Source organism: Triticum aestivum, chromosome 3A (assembly GCF_018294505.1).
Source record: "Triticum aestivum cultivar Chinese Spring chromosome 3A, IWGSC CS RefSeq v2.1, whole genome shotgun sequence".
Classification (NCBI taxonomy): Eukaryota; Viridiplantae; Streptophyta; class Magnoliopsida; order Poales; family Poaceae; genus Triticum; species Triticum aestivum.
In genome coordinates this window covers 10,733,974-10,759,947 of record NC_057800.1, presented here as the reverse complement: position 1 = coordinate 10,759,947, position 25,974 = coordinate 10,733,974, and the positions used below count along the sequence as shown (strand labels likewise).

Genomic DNA, 25,974 nt, shown 5'->3' with positions numbered 1-25,974 from the left:
GGGATGATGTATTACGGAACGAGTAAAGAGACTTGCCGGTAATGAGATTGAACTAGGTATTGGATACCGGCGATCGAATCTCGGGCAAGTAACATACCGATGACAAAGGGAACAACGTATGTTGTTATGCGGTCTGACCGATAAAGATCTTCGTAGAATATGTAGGAGCCAATATGGGCATCCAGGTCCCGCTATTGGTTATTGACCGGAGACGTGTCTCGGTCATGTCTACATTGTTCTCGAACCCGTAGGGTCCGCACGCTTAAGGTTTCGATGACAGTTATATTATGAGTTTATACGTTTTGATGTACCGAAGGTTGTTCGGAGTCCCGGATGTGATCACGGACATGACGAGGAGTCTCGAAATGGTCGAGACATAAAGATTGATATATTGGAAGCCTATGTTTGGATATCGGAAGTGTTCCGGGTGAAATCGGGATTTTACCGGAGTACCGGGAGGTTACCGGAACCCCCCGGGAGCTATATGGGCCTTAGTGGAAAAGAGAAGAGGCAACCAGAGATGGGACGCGCGCCCCTCCCCTCCCTTGGTCCGAATAGGACAAGGAGAGGGGGCCGACCCCCCTTCTCCTTTCCCCCCCTCCGCGAATCCTATTCCAACTAGGATTGGGGGGGGGGGATCCTACTCCCGGAGGGAGTAGGACTCCTCCTGGCGCGCCACCTCTAGGCCGGCCGCACCCCCCCCTTTGAGCCTTTATATACGGAGGCAGGGGCACCCCCTAGAGACACAAGTTGATCCACGTGATCATATTCTTAGCCGTGTGCGGCGCCCCCTGCCACCATAGTCCTCGATAATATTGTGGCGGTGCTTAGGCGAAGCCCTGCGTCAGTAGTACATCAAGATCGTCACCACGCCGTTGTGCTGACGGAACTCTTCCCCGACACTTTGCTGGATCGGAGTTCGGGGATCGTCATCGAGCTAAACGTGTGCTAGAACTCGGAGGTGCCGTAGTTTCGTGCCGTAGTTTCGGTGCTTGATCGGTCGGGCCGTGGAGACGTACGACTACATCAACCAAACGCTTCCGTTGTCGATCTACAAGGGTACGTAGATCACACTGTCCCCTCTCGTTGCTATGCATCACCATGATCTTGCGTGTGCGTAGGAAAATTTTGAAATTACTACGTTCCCCAACAGTGGCATCCGAGCCTAGGTTTTATGTGTTGATGTTATATGCACGAGTAGAACACAAGTGAGTTGTGGGCGATATAAGTCATATTGCTTACCAGCATGTCATACTTTGGTTCGGCGGTATTGTTGGATGAAGCGGCCCGGACCGACATTACGCGTACGCTTACGCGAGACCGGTTCTCCCGACGTGCTTTGCACATTGGTGGCTTGTGGGTGACAGTTTCTCCAACTTTAGTTGAACCGAGTGTGGCTACGCCCGGTCCTTGCGAAGGTTAAAACAACACCAACTTGACAAACTATCGTTGTGGTTTTGATGCGTAGGTAAGATTGGTTCTTGCTTAAGCCCGTAGCAGCCACGTAAAACTTGCAACAACAAAGTAGAGGACGTCTAACTTGTTTTTGCAGGGCATGTTGTGATATGATATGGTCAAGACATGATGCTAAATTTTATTGTAGGAGATGATCATGTTTTGTAACCAAGTTATCGGCAACTGGCAGGAGCCATATGGTTGTCGCTTCATTGTATGCAATGCAATCGCGCTGTAATGCTTTACTTTATCACTAAGTGGTAGCGATAGTCGTGGAAGCATAAGATTGGCGAGACGACAACGATGCTACGATGGAGATCAAGGTGCCGCGCTGGTGACGATGGTGATCATGACGGTGCTTCGGAGATGGAGATCACAGGCACAAGATGATGATGGCCATATCATATCACTTATATTGATTGCATGTGATGTTTATCTTTTATGCATCTTATCTTGCTTTGATTGACGGTAGCATTATAAGATGATCTCTCACTAAATTATCAAGATAAAAGTGTTCTCCCTGAGTATGCACCGTTGCCAAAGTTCGTCGTGCCCAGACACCACGTGATGATCGGGTGTGATAAGCTCTACGTCCATCTACAACGGGTGCAAGCCAGTTTTGCACACGCAGAATACTCAGGTTAAACTTGACGAGCCTAGCATATACAGATATGCCCTCGGAACACTGAGATCAAAAGATCGAGCGTGAATCATATAGTAGATATGATCAACATAGTGATGTTCACCATTGAAAACTACTCCATTTCACGTGATGATCGGTTATGGTTTAGTTGATTTGGATCACGTGATCACTTAGAAGATTAGAGGGATGTCTATCTAAGTGAGAGTTCTTAAGTAATATGATTAATTGAACTTAAATTTATCATGAACTTAGTACCTGATAGTATCTTGCTTATGTATATTTGATTGTAGATAGATGGCCCGTGATGTTGTTCCGTTGAATTTTAATGCGTTCCTTGAGAAAGCAAAGTTGAAAGATGATGGTAGCAATTACACGGACTGGGTCCATAACTTGAGGATTATTCTCATTGCTGCACAGAAGAATTACGTCCTGGAAGCACCGCTGGGTGCCAGGCCTGCTGCTGGAGTAACACCAGATGTTATGAACGTCTAGCAGAGCAAAGCTGATGACTACTCGATAGTTCAGTGTGCCATGCTTTACGGCTTAGAATCGGGACTTCAACGACGTTTTGAACGTCATGGAGCATATGAGATGTTCCAGGAGTTGAAGTTAATATTTCAAGCAAATGCCCGGATTGAGAGATATGAAGTCTCCAATAAGTTCTATAGCTACAAGATGGAGGAGAACAGTTCTGTCAGTGAGCATATACTCAAAATGTCTGGGTATAATAATCACTTGATTCAGATGGGAGTTAATCTTCCAGATGATTGCGTCATTGACAGAATTCTCCAATCACTGCCACCAAGCTACAAGAGCTTTGTGATGAACTATAATATGCAAGGGATGAATAAGACTATTCCCGAACTCTTCGCAATGCTGAAAGCTGCGGAGGTAGAAATCAAAAAGGAGCATCAAGTGTTGATGGTCAACAAGACCACTAGTTTCAAGAAAAAGGGCAAAGGGAAGAAGAAGGGGAACTTCAAGAAGAACAGCAAGCAAGTTGCTGCTTAAGAGAAGAAACCCAAGTCTGGACCTAAGCCTGAAACTGAGTGCTTCTACTGCAAGCAGACTGGTCACTGGAAGCGGAACTGCCCCAAGTATTTGGCAGATAAGAAGGATGGCAAGGTGAACAAAGGTATATGTGATATACATGTTATTGATGTGTACCTTACTAGAGCTCGCAGTAGCACCTGGGTATTTGATACTGGTTCTGTTGCTAATATTTGCAACTCGAAACAGGGACTACGGATTAAGCGAACACTGGCAAAGGACGAGGTGACGATGCGCGTGGGAAATGGTTCCAAAGTCGATCTGATCGTGGTCGGCACGCTACCTGTACATCTACCTTCGGGATTAGTATTAGACCTAAATAGTTGTTATTTGGTGCCAGCATTGAGCATGAACATTATATCTGGATCTTGTTTAATGCGAGACGGTTATTCATTTAAATCAGAGAATAATGGTTGTTCTATTTATATGAGTAATATCTTTTATGGTCATGCACCTTTGAAGAGTGGTCTATTTTTGATGAATCTCGATAGTAGTAACACACATATTCATAATGTTGAAGCCAAAAGATGCAGAGTTGATAATGATAGTGCAACTTATTTGTGGCACTGCCGTTTAGGTCATATCGGTATAAAGCGCATGAAGAAACTCCATACTGATGGGCTTTTAGAACCACTTGATTATGAATCACTTGGTACTTGCGAACCGTGCCTCATGGGCAAGATGACTAAAACACCGTTCTCCGGTACTATGGAGAGAGCAACAGATTTGTTGGAAATCATACATACAGATGTATGTGGTCCGATGAATATTGAGGCTCGTGGTGGATATCGTTATTTTCTCACCTTCACAGATGACTTAAGGAGATATGGGTATATCTACTTAATGAAACATAAGTCTGAAACATTTGAAAAGTTCAAAGAATTTCAGAGTGAAGTTGAAAATCATCGTAGCAAGAAAATAAAGTTTCTACGATCTGATCGTGGAGGAGAATATTTGAGTTACGAGTTTGGTGTACATTTGAAGCAATGCGGAATAGTTTCGCAACTCACACCACCCGGAACACCACAGCGTAATGGTGTGTCGAACGTCGTAATCGTACTTTACTAGATAAGGTGCGATCTATGATGTCTCTTACTGATTTACCGCTATCGTTTTGGGGTTATGCTTTAGAGACGGTCGCATTCATGTTAAATAGGGCACCATCAAAATCCGTTGAGACGACACCTTATGAACTATGGTTTGGCAAGAAACCAAAGTTGTCGTTTCTTAAAGTTTGGGGCTGCGATGCTTATGTGAAAAAGCTTCAACCTGATAAGCTCGAACCCAAATCGGAAAAATGTGTCTTCATAGGATACCCAAAGGAGACTATTGGGTACACCTTCTATCACAGATCCGAAGGCAAGACATTCGTTGCTAAGAATGGATCCTTTCTAGAGAAGGAGTTTCTCTCGAAAGAAGTGAGTGGGAGGAAAGTAGAACTTGACGAGGTAACTATACCTGCTCCCTTATTGGAAACTAGTACATCACAGAAACCTGTTTCTACGACAACTACACCAATCAGCGAGGAAGCTAATGATAATGATCATGAAACTTCAGGACAAGATACTACTGAGCCTCGTAGATCAACCAGAGTAAGATCCGCGCCAGAGTGGTACGGTAATCCTGTTCTGGAAATCATGCTACTAGATCATGATGAACCTACGAACTATGAAGAAGCAATGGTGAGCCCAGATTCCGCAAAATGGCTTGAAGCCATGAAATCTGAGATGGGATCCATGTATGAGAACAAAGTATGGACTTTGGATGACTTGCCCGATGATCGGCAAGCAATTGAGAATAAATGGATCTTCAAGAAGAAGACTGACGCTGACGGTAATATTACTGTCTACAAAGCTCGACTTGTCGCAAAAGGTTTTCGACAAGTTCAAGGGGTTGACTACGATGAGACCTTCTCACCCGTAGCGATGCTTAAGTCTGACCAAATCATGTTAGCAATTGCCGCATTTTATGATTATGAAATTTGGCAGATGGATGTCAAAACTGCATTCCTAAATGGATTTCTGGAAGAAGAGTTGTATATGATGCAACCGGAAGGTTTTGTCGATCCAAAGGGAGCTAACAAAGTGTGCAAGCTCCAGCGATCCATTTATGGACTGGTGCAAGCCTCTCGGAGTTGGAATAAACGCTTTGATAGTGTGATCAAAGCATTTGGGTTTATACAGACTTTTGGAGAAGCCTGTATTTACAAGCAAGTGAGTGGGAGCTCTGTAGCATTTCTGATATTATATGTGGATGACATATTATTAATCGGAAATGATATAGAATTTCTGGATGATTCTAAATCGCAAACCGGATACGTGTTTACATTGAACGGTGGAGCTGTCAGTTGGTGCAGTTCTAAACAAAGCGTCGTGGCGGGATCTACATGTGAAGCGGAGTACATAGCTACTTCGGAAGCAGCAAACGAAGGAGTCTGGATGAAGGAGTTCATATCCGATCTAGGTGTCACACCTAGTGCATCGGGTCCAATGAAAATATTTTGTGACAATACTGGTGCAATTGCCTTGGCAAAGGAATCCAGATTTCACAAGAGAACCAAATACATCAAGAGACGCTTCAATTCCATCCGGGATCTAGTCCAGGTGGGAGACATAGAGATTTGCAAGATACATACGGAGCTGAATGTAGCAGACCCGTTGACTAAGCCTCTTCCACGAGCAAAACATGATCAACACCAAAGCTCCATGGGTGTTAGAATCATTACTATGTAATCTAGATTATTGACTCTAGTGCAAGTGGGAGACTGAAGGAAATATGCCCTAGAGGCAATAATAAAGTTATTATTTATTTCCTTATATCATGATAAAGGTTTATTATTCATGCTAGAATTGTATTAACCGGAAACATAATACATGTGTGAATACATAGACAAACAGAGTGTCACTAGTATGCCTCTACTTGACTAGCTCGTTAATCAAAGATGGTTATGTTTCCTAACCATGGACAAAGAGTTGTCATTTGATTAACGGGATCACATCATTTGTTGAATGATCTGATTGACATGACCCATTCCATTAGCTTAGCACCCGATCGTTTAGTATGTTGCTATTGCTTTCTTCATGACTTATACATGTTCCTATGACTATGAGATTATGTAACTCCCATGTGCCGGAGGAACACTTTGTGTGCTACCAAACGTTACAACGTAACTGGGTGATTATAAAGGTGCTCTACAGGTGTCTCCAAAGGTACATGTTGGGTTGACGTATTTCGAGATTAGGATTTGTCACTCCGATCGTCGGAGAGGTATCTCTGGGCCCTCTCGGTAATGCACATCACTTAAGCCTTGCAAGCATTGCAACTAATGAGTTAGTTGCGGGATGATGTATTACGGAACGAGTAAAGAGACTTGCCGGTAACGAGATTGAACTAGGTATTGGATACCGACGATCGAATCTCGGGCAAGTAACATACCTATGACAAAGGGAACAACGTATGTTGTTATGCGGTCTGACCGATAAAGATCTTCGTAGAATATGTAGGAGCCAATATGGGCATCCAGGTCCCGCTATTGGTTATTGACCGGAGACGTGTCTCGGTCATGTCTACATTGTTCTCGAACCCGTAGGGTCCGCACGCTTAAGGTTTCGATGACAGTTATATTATGAGTTTATACGTTTTGATGTACCGAAGGTTTTTTGGAGTCCCGGATGTGATCACGGACATGACGAGGAGTCTCGAAATGGTCGACACATAAAGATTGATATATTGGAAGCCTATGTTTGGATATCGGAAGTGTACCGGGTGAAATCGGGATTTTACCGGAGTACCGGGAGGTTACCGGAACCCCTCGGGAGCTATATGGGCCTTAGTGGAAAAGAGAAGAGGCAACCAGAGATGGGCCGCGTGCCCCTCCCCTCCCTTGGTCCGAATAGGACAAGGAGAGGGGGCTGGCCCCCTTCTCCTTTTTTCCCCCTCCGCGAATCCTATTCCAACTAGGATTGGGAGGGGGGATCCTACTCCCGGAGGGAGTAGGACTCCTCCTGGCGCGCCACCTCTAGGCCGGCCGCACCCCCCCCCCTTTGTGCCTTTATATACGGAGGCAGGGGCACCCCCTAGAGACACAAGTTGATCCACGTGATCATATTCTTAGCCGTGTGCGGCGCCCCCTGCCACCATAGTCCTCGATAATATTGTAGCGGTGCTTAGGCGAAGCCCTGCGTCAGTAGTACATCAAGATCGTCACCACGCCATCGTGCTGACGGAACTCTTCCCCGACACATTGCTGGATCGGAGTCCGGGGATCGTCATCGAGCTGAACGTGTGCTAGAACTCGGAGGTGCCGTAGTTTCGGTGCTTGATCTGTTGGGCCATGGAGACGTACGACTTCATCAACCAAACGCTTCCGTTGTCAATCTACAAGGGTACGTAGATCACACTCTCCCCTCTTGTTGCTATGCATCACCATGATCTTGCGTGTGCGTAGGAAAATTTTGAAATTACTACGTTCCCCAACACGTACCGGGGCCGCTCCCTCGCCGCATGCGGCAGGGACGAGCGGATGTGTGAGATCTCCGCACGCCGCGCCACACCGGTGGGTACCGGGGGCACCGGCACGCCGCCGGCACTGATCCTCCACGCCCCGGGCACCCGCATATCCGGCGGGACCGGGTACTCGGCCTCGAAAAGGAGGCGAGCCTCGTCCTCGTGCAGATGACGGCGCCCGAATCTGTTTGCCGCCGCGTCGTCGCCTGGGAAACGCTCGGCCATGCTATCTCAACTGGTGACGGCGAGAGGAGGAAAGGGGGAGAAATGAGCGCGTCGTCGGTGGATGATCGGGGTGAGTCTCTCCCGCGAGCTTGCTGTCGGCTTTTATAGGCGGAGACGCCGCGTGGTAGGCTTGGCCGGCGCGTTACGCGTGGCGTGATTGCGTGGCGGCCGAGGGACGCGTCGCCCAGCCTTCACTGCGTCGCCCGTGAGGCATCAATGGAGGCTGACCGGCGCGGCAGCGCGCGGCAGCTTTGGCATTGATTCGCCGCGGAAAACGAGGCGATGAGGACGACAAAGGGGCGAGAAGAGAGTAGAGTCGCTGACGCGGCGGGCCCGCGGCTCTTCGCGCCAAAAACGATTCGCCCAGCGCCCTCGAGCGACCCCCAGAGCGCCGGGTTCGGGTTGGGTCCGCCGGCGCCAATTTCGGCCCGAGCCGGCGAAAACTGGGCTCTTGGGGGCGCGACTGGGCCGATTTTTTGGCGCCGGCAGACGAAAAAACGCCTGGGGGGCCTTCTTGGGGGCGCGGCTGGAGATGCCCTAAGCCACAACCAAGAAACGTTAACACGCTGAAACACACAAGTTTAGGCTGAAGCTGTCATGGCTATAAACCTACTGAAGCTGTCATGGCTACAGAAAAGAGCTGCCTAGCACAAATACGTGCATAAACCGAAGGACAATGAAGAGGTCATCCAACCAGCAACCGTCAAGGACCCACACAGTGCCAACCACCCCTCAGCCCTCAAGGCGACGCCTTCAGGAAGGTCACGGCGTCAAGGACGCCGCCGCCGCCCACCGGAGTTAGGGTTTTCACTCGAGAGGCGGAGAGGGGGGATATGCAGGAGCAGACATAGACCGGTGTCTCCATGAAGAAAAGCGGCGCCCTTGAGCGTCGTCGTCGGCGCGGCCGACCGGGGCCGACCAAGGGGTTTCCACCAATCTGGATCTCCTCCACCAGCTTCACCCGCGTCCAGGGTCCCGGCAACCACGCCGGCACCGTCAGGAACCCGCAGGAGAGAAGCCCATTGATCAGGGCCGGATGACTGCGGCCAGATCTTGCGCTAGAACCCACCGCCCGCGCACACTGGCAGCCGAACAAGCCGACCCCGACAACGCTGGCCACAGATCTAGCCACACCCAGATCCGACGCACCCGCCGCGCCGACGACCTCCTCCACATGCCAGAGTGGAGAACCACCCCGGACGCGCAGGCAAGCGCCGGCGACACAACGGGCCGCCACCACCCACAGCAGGACGAATCTGGGCAGGGGGCGCCCAGATCCGCCACCAGCGCGCGCGCCATGGCTGACCACCACACTGCCCCGGCAGCCATGGATGCGCAGCCCCGCCGACAAGCCCTGGAGCCGCCGCTCCAGCGTCCTATCTCCGCCGCCATGTCAGACGCCCAGGGTCGCCGTTGCGCGCAGCCCGAGTCCACCCCCAGGAAGAAGGGTGAGGCCGCCACCGCCATCCGCCGGACGAGATTTGTTCGCCGGCTTCCTCCGGCGGCGGCGCGCTACTAGTAAAGGCCAGTTGTTGTATTGTGGCATCAAACACCCGCACTACTACTAGGCGGGGAACACTAGCTGACCCAGCCTGTCCAAAGTAGTATCACGAGGTGTCACACATGCACTACAACTATACGCTTGCTAGCAGCGCATGTTTCAGGTCCCGCACTACTACTACAACAACATGTCTAGGGGACACGATGAGGACCACTTAGTAGTAGCATGGGCTTTCTGTGCCCGTGCTACTAAAGCATGTCGGTAGCCCGTTTTGTTTGCTTGCGCTACTATTAGGTAGCAGTAGCGCGGCCCTAGTAACCCGCGCCACTATTAAGTGGTCGCCTATAGGGGTTTTCCTAGTATTGTTGGCTCATAGTCGTAAGGGTTTGAATTAAATTGAAATAATTCATAAACCCGAGTTATAGGGTGATGTGTGTGTGTGCGTGCGTGTTATTTTCTAGCCTCTCAATTAATCATGTACACTTGTAGATACAAAACTATCATGTTAGAACAATCATGTACAAGCATTGTGTTTGGGGTAGATTCAGAACCAATATATGTCTATGTTGCCTTTGATGTAGTTCATCCTGTTAAGTATACAAAGCGGTGCATTTTGCGTAACAAAACCAGGACCAGGAGTAGGACGGATAAATCTGATTGACACGAAAGATGGATTCTTTAGACAAATCATGTGAAACGTCTTGGGTTTGATGAAACAAAAGAAAGTTATTAGATGAACACAACCAGAGTCTCTGACATTAGGGACATTAGGGACTTAATCATCACCGGCCGAGACTATTAGACTACCCACAATGGGAGTAACATAGGTAGTAACATCACATATTTCTAGATAAAATAGATGATGTGGCAAACAATAAATGAAGAAAGAGAGGAAAGTAGTAACATAGCTAGTTACTACTAGTATGAGTAACATCACATATATCAAGACAAGATGAGTCTATAGTGTAATAAATGAAGTATTGCATGTTATCACACATATGTTACTCCCCACTGTAGAGATAGTAACAAAGACTAGTAACATACGCATGTTACTACTCTATGTTACTACCCATTGTGGCTAGTCTTAAGCTAGTCCGTCATGGTACATGTAATTAATGCCTTCGACCAATAAACCTGCATTGACTGGGCATCATTGTTTTATTCAAGCACATAGGTGTTGATTGAATGTTATCGTGTCAACCAATCTTAATGTGTTCCTTTCGTGGGAGGGAGTTGGATTTTTCTCATCGTCCCTGCCAGCTGCATGCTTCTCCTCTACACCAGCTATCGTCCTAGCATGGCTAGTGTAGCCTTCATTGTTTAAGGGCATCTCCAACCGCGGCTCGTAAATTCTCTTCCGCATTCGTCCGCGGACAGGAAGATCAGTCTGTGGATACGAATGCAGGAGGCCATCATCCAATGCTATCCTGTATATGTCCGCCAGTAAATTCCAATTCAGAATTGTTTTGATCCACACAACATGCCAGATCACACCTGCGCCAGATCGCATGCCCGGTGACAACGAAAAAGAAGCAAGTATGCTTAGTTTTCACATGCCCGAATCCAAAAGAACATCAGTCGGGTAGTCTGTGATATTTTTTGCCCTGTCGGACTAGCATTCCCAGCCATCTGCTCCTGAGGAAGAGGTGGCGGCGGCGAGGAACGAGGGTTGGGGGTTGGGGCGGGACGCGCGCGGCGGAGAATTGAGAAAGTGTACCGAGGGAAGTTTTGAAACCGTCTTTTTGCGAGGGAGGTGGTTTGGAGGGGGGGGGGTGAAACTGTCGTGGATGGGTTGACCCATGTCGTGCCAGAGAAAACGCCTGCCACATCACTACTAGTGGCCGGCGCAAGCAAGAGCTCGCCACTACTATGTTATTGTAGTAGATTTGGTTTAAATCATTTCAAGTTCAAATTTCCACGGGTAATAGACACCATTGAAAGCCCCATGCTCAAATGTTTTCATTTTTTGAATTGGTTTGCTATTTTTCCAGCATTAGTTGACATTCCAACAATTATAATGGAAAACAATATTTGGCTGTGCAGACGAGCTTTGAATGTGATGAGACTTGCCATGGTGTACTCATTGGACACCTGTAGTATGTGGTAAAATTTTGACACTGTTACGGCAAAAACTTGATGCACCTAACGTATATGGTGGATAGTTTTTGGACATAACTTAGGTGTGGCGGATGACTTTAGGCGCCCGCCACATCTAGCTTATGGCTATTTACATTAATTTGCCTTCAGATTAAAAATGTATCCAAGGCGGGCACAATACATGCCCGCCATTGTTGACTGATACACCAGTAACGGGCATGGTGTGCGCTTCTCACTACTCATAGTTTTCATCACGCGGGCAATCTTGAAAGAGTTTACCGGTGGCGGGTGATCAGTTCTGCCCGCCACTACTCGATAAATACAAGTGACGGGCAAGAGGTGTCAGTCGTCACTGCTACTTCTCCAAAAATAGAAGTGATGAGTACTTGTCCACGCCGGTCACTAATATGAGGCCACTTATAAGCCTTTTTCCAGTAGTGCACCTGTGATGTGGCATGACAATTACTAAAAGCATGTATGCCATTCTGCATAGCACGGCAATTCCTCCTACTGTAGCATGGCAACTTCTTGGACATGCATGGCACTCTCTCTATGTGTACCATAGCAATACATGGCAATCAACGCTAACGTGGTAATTCTCCTCTGCTGCAACTATACTTCGCCATGGGAAACTCGGCCCGGCCCGGCCTTGCCCACCACTGGGCCTTGGCCTAATTTGAGCCCAAATGCCAGGGCGGGCTGGGCTTGAGCTTGACACATGTGTCTTTTAGCAAAGTGGCTCGGCCTGAAGCCCGACGGGCTTTTGCATTGTTGGGCTAGGCTTGGGCCTGAAATCAAGGCCCGAAGGCCGGGCTGGGCGCGGACCTAGGTTTTTTACTGCAGGCCTTTTTAGGCCCGACACAAAGCTTGTCCCGGCCTGAGTTTTGGCCAGGTATAGCCGCAAGATGGTAATTTGTAAACATGTAAGCATGACTTTCCTCTTCTCTTTTAGCCTGTCTATTCTCTCTGCTGACTACAGCATGTTAAATCTCTGAAATGCCAGGCAATTTTCTCTGCTATAGTATGACAAATTTTCTTCTATAGCATAACAATTATTTCTTCTTTAGCACAAAAATACAAAGGTGAACATGGGTGCACGTAACAATAAATTCATAAAAAATACAAGAAAAAAATTAAAAAAATCTGAATTTTTGCGGCATGAAACTTGGTCGATCATTCTACTCACGTGTGAAGTTTCATGATGTATTGACACCCATGGTATTCTTAATGAAAAAAAATACAAATATGACCATACTATTCATTAAACAATGTTTTTAATATAGTTTTGATTAGCTTCGATTTTGTCATTTTTGCCCAGATTATCACGTGTCTTCGTGAAACTTCATATGCGAGTATACTATTCATAAAGGGTGCACGCGCACCCATGTTCACCAAATCCGCGTCATGGCAAATCTATGTGTTATAGGATAACAAATCTCTCTATTATAGGATGGCAATTCCTGAAACGTTTCCTGGAGAGGTTTTTTTAGCGAACGCCGTTCACTCGCGTGAGCCTCCATGAGGGAACGTTCATTCGTGCAACGTCCTCCTGTAGGGAACGTCAGCTCTCTATTAGGGTCCACAACTTTTTGCATGCTCCACTTGAAAACATGACATGAGTAGAGAACGCTCTTTCTTGTTGCTGGGCAAGTAGATAACATCATGGTGGGCATCTCGTTCTATTTCACATAATCCAAAACAAATGTGAAGAGACGCACTGTAAAACACGTAAACAGTATTGTAAAACACGTAAACAGTTACATAGCGACAAGACACCATTACACTAAAAAAGTCAAGTTCTAAAAGAAAATGTAAGCTGATGCTACGATTGTTTCTTCTGCACTTCAATCGAAGTTTTCGATCTTGATTGGAGTTATATCATCCGCCACCTCAAATTTCCCGACTAATCGAGCGAAAAACACCATCTGCTGCTCCAAGGTAAATTTGATGTTTTCGGCCTGTTCAGAGTGAAAAATGTGAAGATGAAATCCATGACAACCTTGAAAGTTAACAGGGTAGAAGATGCAGAAAGGCAACTATTAGTACAGTATTCAACCTTGCGGAACCCGTGCTGCTCCCCCTCATACTCAACCAAAGCAACAGGCAGACCTCTTTCTTTCAAAGCCTGGTATATTTTACGTGCCTGGTTTGGTGGTACGACCTGCGAAACATTAAGGCAAGTGAAATATTTTGCTACGGTCTATTTCGGCCTTAGCTAAATGCAGGTTGTAGTTTTGCACAAAACCAGAGCAAACTTTTGCATGTGAGATTGCACCTGACATTTTGCACAAAGAAATGTTGCAGGCAATGATTCATCAATCTTAAGTATGTTCAACAAAGTACATACAAACCCTATGCAAATATGGAAGCCTGGCCATTAGTTTTACAGGAGGAACTATAATATGACAATCTGAAGAACAGAGTGGCTAATCCACTACAGAAGAAACATGATCTCAAGAGTCCAAAGATAACTTCAAATGTTAAAGAAACACACATGTGCATGGTTCTACCGACTTGTGTACTCATGAATTCATGATAACCAATGTGGTTGATGATCAACACCTACCTTATCATCCAACCCTTGAAACAGAATTACTGGGCATGTAAATTTATTGACAAAGTTGATTGGTGACCTCTCATAGTAAGCTCTTTCATCTCCTGAAAGGATGTAGTGGAAGAAGCAACTATTAAATTAATCATACTAATTGATGCGTTGAACTCCCCTTTCCGAAACAAGAATGATGAGATACTTTCTTACCGACAAGATTGTCGATATAATGGGAGTCATATTTCTGCGAGTCTGCTCTCATCAAAGAAAAATCACCAATCTGATCATCAATTCAGCAAAAGAGTTAGTTTTTATGTTTATACAAACAAACAGCAAAAAAATAGAATGACTAAATTATAGCAACCAAAATGGCACTAAACTGCATTTTCAAGTTTCAACCAGTCCACTAATAAAAACGATCGTATGGATATGGTTATTGGTTAATATGGTATCGAACCAAGACCAGGCCGGTTATGCAAAGCTGGACGTTCGGTTACCAGCCGGCTGATGTGGTTATTGCTTATCATTATTGTTGGCAAATTACTAACCGCTAAAGGTTTGGTTTATTTTGTACAAAACCGAACTAATTTGGTTATTACCAAACAACGAACACTTGCAAGGCCCAGCCCATCTCAGCGCTCATCCTGGACAATTGGGCTCTTCGCCTTTGGTCCGACTCACAATTAAGCATGAAACAATGGCCGGCCGCACAGCATTAGTTCGTTATGACATTAAACTGGCATGTGTACACTATCTACTTGGTGCTTGCTAATGCTAAAATGCTTCCTGCTATAAGAAAATGCTATATGATATGACTAATGCAGCATAGATCCGCCTGGTTGTGATTGGCTGCTTGTTGCTTGTTGCTTGCTCCTTGCTTAGGTGCTGTTGGTGTTGATACTAGCATGCTTCTGATGTTAATTACTCAATTTGTCATGTGTAAATTTGTACTTTGTGATGTGAACCTGTAAAGTCACCGAGATACTTTAAGTTCTTGTCAATTTGTCATGTGTTAATTTACCGCAACCATACCGGAGTTGTTTGGTATTAACTGCAACCAAAACACATAAGGAACTCATGAAACATTTAATAAACTATTAAACCATATTAACCAAACGCACCCAGGGTCATTATGTATGGCATGATGACTAAGATTTGTCCATAAGCCCTAGTCCCTAGAGCACTCCTTGAGCTTATTCCCAAAGCCAGCAAATACGTTGTGAGGATATATTATTAGCTGTATATATCAACTAAAAAGGCACATCACACTTGGTCCTGTTCGGAACTCAGAAATTTCACAAGAAAGAGTTCAACTCCCACAAGAATCAGGAAATTTCCCTGAGTTCCAAATAGGGGGTATAAGGATGCGCACAGGGACACATGATGTTCTTGAATATTCCTGCCTTGAGCCAGGCAAAGAGATGCAGCCACTAAGGAAACCTACAGTTGGAGAAGGACTAAGGTCTAAGAGAGATCTCTTTGCGCTCTCCCTCCGAATGAGCAAGGTGCTTGCGACGCCGCTCCAATCCTGGCTTGGCTTATGACCAAGAGCCTAAGCTAGGGCGGGTATTATGGAAGATTTTAGAATTTCTTTGCTTCCAAATGCACCAGACGGCATTAATGGAAGCTTCCATGAGGAAAGGCCTTGCGAAATCTCTTCTGGCCCAAGAAACCATTGAGTTGGTACTCTCATTATAGCAACTGAAATGGAAGCCAGCAGAGGAAAACTTCGGTTTTAGCTTCTGCTGCTCTTTACCTACCTGAGGAGAGTAAATTTCTTTGAGAACAGTAATAGGTTTCTCTTCTGTGGTCTGTTCTGCTGTATGTAGAACACTTTGTTTCTGTTTTATAATGAAATGGAGAAGGGATTTTTTTCGCGTATCCGAAAAAGGGGATGAACGAACAAATATAGCCTCCATGACTACCATTTTGAGAATGCAGGCACGTACTGTTTCTAAGAAAACAAATACAGAAACTGCAGAAACCACTGAGTATCTGGTGAAAGTTTGTTTATAGCAAGCCAATAAATAATATATTCTGAAAAGATAGCACTTACACCATACAAAGATGCTCCAGCCTTGAATGTATCTCTGAATGCGAGTGAAGCTAAAGTAGTGTATCCGCCCGCTGATCTCCCCGTTATACATAGGCGTTGTTCATCTACGCTCCCGCTCTCGACCTTAATTAAGTAAGATGCACTGTGAGCATTGTTAAAAATTCTTATACTATTAGAATCGTTGATCATAGGACGTACCAGGAATCTTGCACAGCTGCAACAATCATCAACATCGACAATACCCCATTTCCCCAATAATCTCTCTCGGTATTCTCTCCCATATCCTTCAGTTTATATTTCAATATAGTTTAGCGTACAGTAATAACAATTAATAATTTAAATGAACCCGAAGACTTAATTACAATCAATATAGAATGAAGAATCCGTCTAATCTGAATACTAGAGGCAATGACAAACCAGTGCTTCCTCCGTAGTTAACATCAAGAAATGCCCATCCTCGACTTGTCCAATACTGGACACTAAGGTCTAGAATTTCACGTGTTTCAGCCGTAGGTCCTCCTGAAAATTGTGGGAAGCATCAAAGCTGCATGGTTTTGTTGTAATTATGGAATACGGAGGATCCTGTAACTCACTAACAATCCAACTTTCAATGAAATAAACAGACACGTGTGTGCCCGCGCACACCCACCCACACACCGGACGCGCATGCCACACTGAAATTGTCTACGAATAATTATTTTGAGACATCAAAAGGGTTCATTAATTTCCTTACCATGCGTTTTGACCAGCAATGGAGGCTTTTCATCTGGTAAACCTTGAAACATGGGATTCAAAGGTGGGTAGAAATAGGCATACGCCATCTGCCCAGGGCTGGATGTAGGGAACTCAATAAATTCTGGGGTGCTGAAGAAAGGTCTATACTGCACAACATCTGGTGAGGAAGACCAGACTATTGAGAAACTAATTGATTTTGTTTTGTTCTTATCCAAAGTCACCTGGAAAGAAACACATACATGTTGCATGAGTTGATGCTCTAATACATCGTCGGTACATAACCAATAATGTGGATGTCACATCCTAGACACCTTTGCAATTGACATTGGGACACTTGCAGATGCACCTTCGATATAGAAGTAATCATTTCCAGCAACCTGCCAAAACACGGAAGAGGTCATCTCAACCACCAGCATGAAATTGATGTAACATGACATGGTACATACATGAAACAAAAACTTCAGATGGAGGACCTGTAGATTCTGGTACTTACCACATTGGACAAATCGGAGAAAGGGGTGTCGAGCAATGAAACTGAGCCTGAATCACAATCTAGAACACCAAGATATGACCTTCCGAGCTGCCTGTGTTACATCGGTATTGAGATTGTATTTAAAGATGTTTCATCAACAAAATATGACAATGAAACAAACAACTTTACAGAATTATCAGAACCTGTAAGTTAAAATGATGTGATTGCTCTTTCCAAGAAAAGCGTAAGAGCTGTTGCCAAAAAGCCACAATGGTCTGGTGAACTCAGCATCTAATGTGTATGCCGGAACAACCTCATTGCTGTGTTCAACCTGATACATAGTGCAGAGATATTTTACGCAAGCAAAGATCAGATGGTGACAAAGAATGTAGTATTTAATCACCATGCCATGTGTCATGACATTTAAAGTTATTACTCCAATCTCCATGACCCAAAACACGAACAGTGTCGTCAAAATGTATGTTCCATTCTTTGTCCACTCCCTCTGTCAGTTATGAAAAACAGAGCTCAAGTACTGAAAGAAAACCACATTACCCATTTATAAATGTTCCAGAATCCACTCTCTCTGTCAGTTATGAAAAACAGTTCTCCTGCAGTTTGCATGCATCAAGCCATGGTTAAATTCTGGTTGTCAGTAGCCACCTTATAGTCGTAGAAGCGAATATATTAATACTAAAGTTGTATAGGTAATCAAACAGTTCAATCACTAGGCAGTGTGATATGTGAACAGAAGACCCAGAAAACAATAGCACATATGCACTTCCGTATTGAAGATAACCTTTATTGATCTATAGAGAAAAATTCCCCACAAACTATGATAGTCCATTTAGTTAAAGCAGCTCCAAGAAATATTGAATCAATAAATTGATAGACCAACAACAGAAACTAGTGACGTCAATCTCAACATAATATAAAACAATCCGATCGTCAAATAGAAGAATGTACTGAAACGATGAAAAAGCACAAGTAGAGTAGGTTGTTTGACTTTGTTCAAGAAAACTACTTTAGAAACCATGAAGATGTGCAAAAAAAAGTGTTTAACTTACTTAAGAAACAAAACGAAAGAGCGAAATAATACGCTTACGAGGAACGTCTTTATCACCCAAGTAAGCATAGTAACATATCTTTAAGAAAATAACAAGGAATATAGGCAAATTTAGCTGGCAAATGACACCTTTTGGAGACCATTTAGGCTCAGCAAGGGATTCCACCAGCATTGGGTTGCCTCCAGCAACACAGATCCGTTTGGTCAACTCTCTGCACACAAACAAATCAGCAGCAGTTAGAAATTTTAAAAGCCCATGATAAATGGAGTGTAATACTAGAGCTTGCTGCAACGTATTAAGCACACTAGTCTAGTCACTAATCTAGGCAGTACCATGATGCAAGCTACTCCCTCTGCTCCTAAATATAAGTCTTTTAGAGATTACACTACAAATTATATACGAATGTATATAGACATACTTTAGAGTGTAGATTCACGCATTTTTCTCCGTATGTAGGCCATGGTGGAATCTCTAAAAGAACTTATATTTAGGAATAGAGGGAGTAATATATATATATACAAACAGAATCCCATATACGCTTCTAGGAAAATGTGAATACTGTATAGTTCCTTAATTAGAACGAAAATATGCAAGTCCAAGTCAAAACTGACATTAAGAGAATGTCACTGGTTGGGGCCTGTGGTGGTCTAGGGTTTTATAGCCATTCACCAGAATGGCAAGGCCGAAAGTCTCACCACCCCGGAACCATCTGGTGGAGCTACGGCACCTACGCGAAGACAAGGATGCCATTATATACGCCAGGCCGATCAACTTGTATGACAGGTAAACAAAACAGATTTGGATCCTAAGGATCTTATCTAAGGAAACAAACTGTATCTAATCTTACAAGAAAACACAGCATGTACTAATATCTAGTTCAAACGATAATTCCATTTACCCGCTTTCAGAGAAGTAGCCAACCCAGAGTTCTGATTTATCCCATGGCATGTTTGGATGACCCCACTCAATCCATGCCATCCGCTTTTTGTTTTGATCAATTCTCGGAGAAGCATAGAAGTCATTCCCACTGACCAGCACCTTCGGTTCTTCAATACAGAAAATATGTGAGGTACTGTCAGTCAAAACATCAACCCAGAGTAAACATAGGAAGAATCAAACAAAAATATAGATCTACTTGGTACAAGCTATATAATTTTCTAGTCTTACCATGGATATCCCCACCGCTTATGTTTATACACGCAATTGTTGTAGCGGGATTCAAGTTACTCGTTCGCCGATCTATCAAGAAATTTGAGCATGTCAAGAGTACAATAGTTCATCCTGCAACTAGACTACATGTAAGTCTGTAAACAAATTATATGTGAAGTACCTTCCATCAAAGTAACATAACGGCTGAAGTGTGGATCAAAGACACCACCAGCATAACTGACGTCAGGTGCACCATAATCGGGTGTAAGAGGCACGGGCAGACTTCCAACTGTAATAATCATGTGAAATTATCTCAAATGAAAAAACGTCATAGTTTAATTTAATTTGCCGAAGATGAAATATCAAATGGTTCTAAAGAGATGATATTACTTAGTGCCAATTCCTACAACCCTCCTAGCCATCTTGTGTACTCATCCTTGTACAGCCTTCTTAGTTTCTTACTTGTACAGTTTTTTATAATTAACAAAACATATGCTGCTGAGACCTCCCCTACAGTTTTCAGTCAAACAAGATTGGCTAGTTTTCTTGTCAAACACAGCATATCACTTCGTCGGCTGTCAATGATAAGTATTCAACCTAAATGCAAGTTCTTCTCCTGCAGTCATGATCCATGACTCATGAGGATTAGGACAGAGAGCCTTAGCTAGCCTACCTATTGATTCCGATATTGGGTGATCCCACAGATAAGTTTTTTAGGCATTCAATCCTGGGCTTCAGAACTACTCCGTATATTGTATCGGCTATGTTGGCATCACTCTTTCTCTGTTATATTTTCCTTCATACTCTATTGCATATTGTACTCGTATTACCCATTTGAATGAACACAATATGCAATCTATGCAGTAGCCCATGAAGGGATATGTAATGGAATGTAAGATTATTGTATCTGACACCATACAATTCCAACTTAACTACCTGTTTCTATTGACATGTCACATGTGGATTGGTGTTATGTTGAACTAGCTCCATTATAAGTGATTACCATCCCACTTACTTTCAGTCGGCTGCTTGTACAGACGTTGATCCTTGTAGTTTGAGAAAACAACAGTATTATCTTGGACTGCAAATGCACCACCTCCGTATTCTTGAACAAGGGTGCGTGCTGCGAATTCCTGAGGTATGACATCCACAGGCTTGTCACCCTCCTTTACAATAACCATACGCCTGGATACAAAATTAGCAAAATATGACACAAAATATTCAATTTTGAGTTTGGATGCAAACTAATTGAAGCCTACCGAGATTGAATATGGTACAACAAATATTCAGTGTTAACATAAAGTAATTGACACAAGCCGAGGAGTTCGATATATGGCATCATTGATTGTGGGCGAGGAAGGATTTTATCATTCAGTTCATCTGAAATACCAATACCATTTTATCTTGTGTGTAGGATGCACGCACTCATGGCATGCAATTTTATTCAGAGAAAAGGCACTTGGACCTGTTTTTCACTGAAAGCGAAGTTTTCAGAGTATATATGCTGGTATCCAGCAGCTTACAGAAAATAGTATACCACTACAACTTCAACCAGGCACACCAAAAGCCACACCCACATAACAGCAGAAACACGACCCTACGAACAAACACTACCGCAAGCCAGGAAAAACAACAACAAAAAAGAGCAGTAACTTGGAGAAAGAGGTTTCATTTGCCACGACGAATACGCTGGGGCCATAGCTTGCACGCTTGAATGTTCTGAAGCATGTTGACTTAACATTCATCAAGCAAATACATCTGTCATGTGTCAAATTTCATCACTCGCGTCGCATACTCCTGTGCATGCACTTTTACAGTTTGTTTATACAGAGAAAAACAGTTTCAGACTTCCAGCTATAAGTCGTGGAATCAGTGTCGTTTGGGATGTCGTCCCTCTTCTCAGAACTGCCTAAATATAAGTCTTTTTAGAGATTCCAATATGAACTGCCTAAAAAGAGTTATATTTAGGAGCGGAGGGAGTAGATCTATACTCTTATGGTAAACAAAATACTAATACGCGGAGACCATAACGCCCCAACTCCAAATAACATTTTCGTTATATTCAGTGCCATATATATGCACTTGAGGTGATAGAACCAGTCAGTCCTCTGGTACAGTGGAGCGTGCCCAATGCAGTTAGAAACAACTCCAGATATGCCCCTACAATGTTTAGCAATTCGAAGCTACGAGGTACAAATCTGGGAGCGTCTCCTCATGCCTTGCGGTGAATCAATAAGCAGATGTAAGCATTGACGCAGTGGTTTACTCACCCTTTCTCCTCGGGGCGTCCCTCGATCCATAGTAGGCGGCCGTCTCCGGCAAGGGCGATGCCACCGAGGCGCTTGTCGGCGCCGGAGACGACGTCTGCGGTGATGGGCGACCTCCAGGACCCGTACGGCGCCGCCGTGGGCTTCTCCCCTCCCGCGGCGTCAGCCGGCGCTGGAGAAGCTGGGGAGGAGGAGGACATGCCGGGCGGCGCGGCGGAGGCGGATGCGGGGGAGGAGGCGGAGCAGGCGGGGAGAAGTGTCTCCATGGCCGGGGGGGCGTGGACTGTGATTTTATAGGGGTTTAGGTGGGGTTTTGCGACTATGGTGCGAGTGCAGCATCATTCTGACTATCATCCCGAATATGAAATCAAATCAACAGAGTTTTTTTTTCCTTTAAAGAAAATAAAATTTTAACTGGAATTTTGCATTATATGTTTCTTAACAAAAATGTTCTTTTTTTCTCGTACATTCTCTGCATTATATTGCGAGATTGAGCTCCCGTAGCGAGAGTTTCTGCCGTACGTGTTGTCTTTTCTTTGTGTGAGATTGAGCTCCCCTGTAACAACAGCCGGTGTACCCAGCCCCAACTTGGTTACTCTTCGCTTTGGTGAAAAGCAGAGCCCCGCGCCTGTTTGTCTAAAAAGATGAGCTAGGAAATTTGGCGATCACTAGCCTTGGTTATGATGGTGTCTCGGGCCGGGTACAACAGCTTGGTGGTTTCTCTCTTGGGGAGGGAGATGGGTTACTCAGATGGGCACTAGCCATTGTTTCATGGACCCGGATATCCAGCGAAAGTCAGATTTTTTAGGCATGACAAATCATAAGTTTTTCATGGCAAGTTGTGTTTGTCGAGGATGGCAAGCTTAGTTGGCGAGCATGACAAATGTGCCCCAGTTCATATTTTGTCAGAAAAATGGCCGTGCTTGCAAACTACAATTGCTATCCTCATGCCAGTATAAATTGCCATAAAAAGCTTTTGATTTGCCATGTCTAAAAATTTGACGTCAATTTTTTAGCCTTTCTGTTGTTTAATTAATCTGGTCCAAAGGTTCTAAGTTGCCACCTTCCTCTATGCCAGGGATTCCTATCTGCTATCGTCCATGTGCAATAGGTTAAATCCGGCGTGGCTGGTCACTTGGTTATCTTTATCTTCTACATTAGTTTTGGGGACCTCCACGGGAGTTCTCTCTTACAAATCTGGCTACTCGAGCCTTAGTTAGTTGTTTAATGGTAACGCAAACGATGTCAGTCAGGGTATTCGCGCCGTCACATGCTTACTTGTGTACCAACCATAAACTAAATGGAGCGGACAGATATCGAGACCTTGAGAGCAAGCGCCTTAACAATGGGCTTTTTTTCATCAAACGACGCTAATCACAGTAGGCAAAAAGAAACTAAGAAAGAACCCATTGATTTTGAGGATACCGCCTAGTACACGAGAGAAACAAATGACACCATGAACGCAACAAACTGTTGCAGCCATATGCCTTTAAAGTTGAATAGATGCTCTAAGAATAAACTTATTTAGCTGATCCAGGCACACACAATTTTTTGATTGTGGTATAAAGCTACACTTGGTAGGTTACTGAAATGAGACAAAGTTCCCACCAACCACTTAGTTAATGTAGCCATTTTTTGGGGAAAATAATAATTAGTTTAGCCATACCAAAATGTCACAGGAGCTTAACTTAAAGGCTGTTGAAACACCTGATGCCTCACATCAATGAATCTACATCCATATGCATATCTTAATCAGGCGGGGGCCAAGTTGACTAGTCGTGTCGTTCTTATCAGTCTAGACCAATGTGACACCTGGAATCATAGAACGCCTGACATCTGAAATGTGGTCACAAACACCATAGATGTGATGATGAAATTTCACATTTTCGCTGACCAATTGGTGATTTGTTCTGCCTTTAAACTCCTAAGGAGTGACTGTAGCTTAAGCCCGCGTTATCTAGCAATTGTTTTAGAGCATAGGCACTCCTGTCCCGCTTAAATAGGAAACAATGTCTCTTAGTGTTCCCGCAGAAAAAAAAACCATGTCTTTTAGTGGGAGACTCGCCCGAAACAATTTCAGCTAGTTGCGCAAGGATTTTACTGTAAAAAATTCTAGATATGTTCCGTAGTTGCACACACTGAAAGTTGCATCATTTTTCTCACTTGAAGTCGCATTGCCACACAGATCCACATGTCCAGGGTTTCCCCAATAAGATAGTTATAAACCAACAAACACTGTCAATATAAACAATATCATCTACCTCCCGATAGACTTGTAATCGTGTTTGCCACCGAGGGAGGCACTTCATCAAGTAGCAAGAAAATTTGTAACGAGCAAGTAACGATATTAGTAGCAAAAGTGCAGCAAGGTAGCCCAATCCTTTTGAGGCAAAGGACAGGCCAAAATAGTTTCTTATAATAGGCAAAGCGTTCTTGAGAATACACGAGAATTTCATCTAGTCACTTTCATCATGGTGATTCGATTCGTGTTCGCTACTTTGATAATTTGATATGTGGGTGGATCGGTCCTTAGGTGTTGTTCTTACTTAAACAAACCTCCTAGTTATGATTAACCCTCTCGCAAGCATCCGCAACTATGAGAAAAGTATTAAGAATAAATTCTAACCATAGCATTAAATTTTTGGATCCAATCGGTCCCTTACGGAATAGCGCATAAACTAAGATTTAAGCTTCTATCAGTCTCATAACCCATCATCTAATAACTACACCACAATGCATTTCCTTAGGCCCAAATATGGTGAAGTGTCATGTAGTCAACGTTCACATGACACCACTAAGGGAATCACAACATAGATATTATCAAAATATCAAACACATATCAAGTTCACATGATTACTTGCAACATGATTTCTCCTGTGTCCTCAAGAACAAAAGTAACTACTCACAAATGATAATCATAATCAATATCAGAGGGGTATTAAATAGCATATTGGATCTGAAAATATAATCTTCCACCAAATAAACCATATAGTAATCAACTACAAGATGTAATCAACACTACTAGTCACCCACAAGCACCAATCTATAGTTCCGGTAACAAGATTGAACACAAGAGATGAACTAAGGTTTGAGATGAGATGGTGCTATTGAAGATGTTGATCGAGATTGCCCTCCCCAAGATGAGAGAGTTGTTGGTGATAATGCTGACGATTATTTCCCCCTCCGGGAGGGAAGTTCCCCCGGTGGAATCGCTCCGCCGGAGGGCAAAAGTGCTCCTGGCCAAGTTCCCTTCGAGATGGTGGCGCTCCGTCCCGAAAGTCCTCTCCTTTTTTTTCTAGGTCAAAATGACCTATATACCAGAAGATGGGCACCGGAGGTGGGCCTGGGTGAGCACAACCCACCAGGGCAAGCCTAGGCTCCCTGGCGCGCCCAGGTGGGTTGTGCCTACCTGGTGGGCCCCCTGTGGTACTTATTTGCTCCAATGGTCTTCATATATTCCATAAAAATTCTTCGTGAAGTTTCAGCTTGTTTGGAGTTGTGCAGAATAGGTAGCCTAACGTAGTTTTTCCAGGCCCATATTTCCAGCTGTCGGAATTCTCCCTCTTTGTGTACCTTGCATATTATGAGAAAAAAGCATTAGAATTACTCCAAAAACATTATTATGCATAAAAACATCATAAATAACAGTAGGAAAACATGATGCAAAATGGACGTCAACTACCCCAACCTTAGACCTCGCTTGTCCTGAACCGAAAACCGAAATCGAAAAACATGTCCACATGCTTAGAGAGAGAGAGGTGTCGATAAAAACAAAATACGGACATAGAAGCATCATGTTGATTATTATAACAACAACATATTTAAACATAAAACTTTTATCATAGACTTCTCATGAATATGTGACAATTCATCACACTATAGAAGTATAAAGCATAAACTCTATTAGAAACCAATAAACTATGTTCTCAGTCAACTTTGCAACTACAATTCATCATCTTTTCAGGAAGGGTCACGTATCGGAGCCTTTAGGTAAGTCCACATATTCAACTATCATATAGTCTTCTATGATTGCTAAAACTCACCACATACACATGAGCAAAACTTTTCAACCGGACACATAAAAAGATAGGGGCTTATAGTTTCGCCTCCCAACGTATTCACCTCAAGGGTGATGTCAACAATAATAACTCATGCCACCCATATTGAACTGGACATATGTACCTAGATCTTTCCTCACCACAT

The 25,974-nt window shown here is 44.2% G+C and overlaps 1 protein-coding gene across 1 annotated transcript; it reads right to left on the bottom strand.

Annotated features, from left to right (window-relative positions):
• Positions 1-13,093: 13,093 nt before the first annotated feature.
• LOC123057515 (dipeptidyl peptidase family member 6) lies at positions 13,094-22,043 on the bottom strand. Its single transcript, XM_044480471.1, has 18 exons — positions 21,775-22,043; positions 20,520-20,689; positions 19,686-19,793; positions 19,523-19,594; positions 19,254-19,401; positions 18,484-18,566; positions 17,844-17,899; positions 17,492-17,619; positions 17,310-17,400; positions 17,128-17,193; positions 16,815-17,037; positions 16,499-16,600; positions 16,280-16,365; positions 16,082-16,204; positions 14,236-14,305; positions 14,044-14,135; positions 13,534-13,638; positions 13,094-13,435 (listed from the first exon to the last, which is right to left on the bottom strand). The coding sequence occupies exons 1-18, from the start codon at positions 22,035-22,037 to the stop codon at positions 13,322-13,324; spliced, it is 2,100 nt and encodes a 699-aa protein (XP_044336406.1). The 5' UTR covers positions 22,038-22,043; the 3' UTR covers positions 13,094-13,321.
• Positions 22,044-25,974: the final 3,931 nt, after the last annotated feature.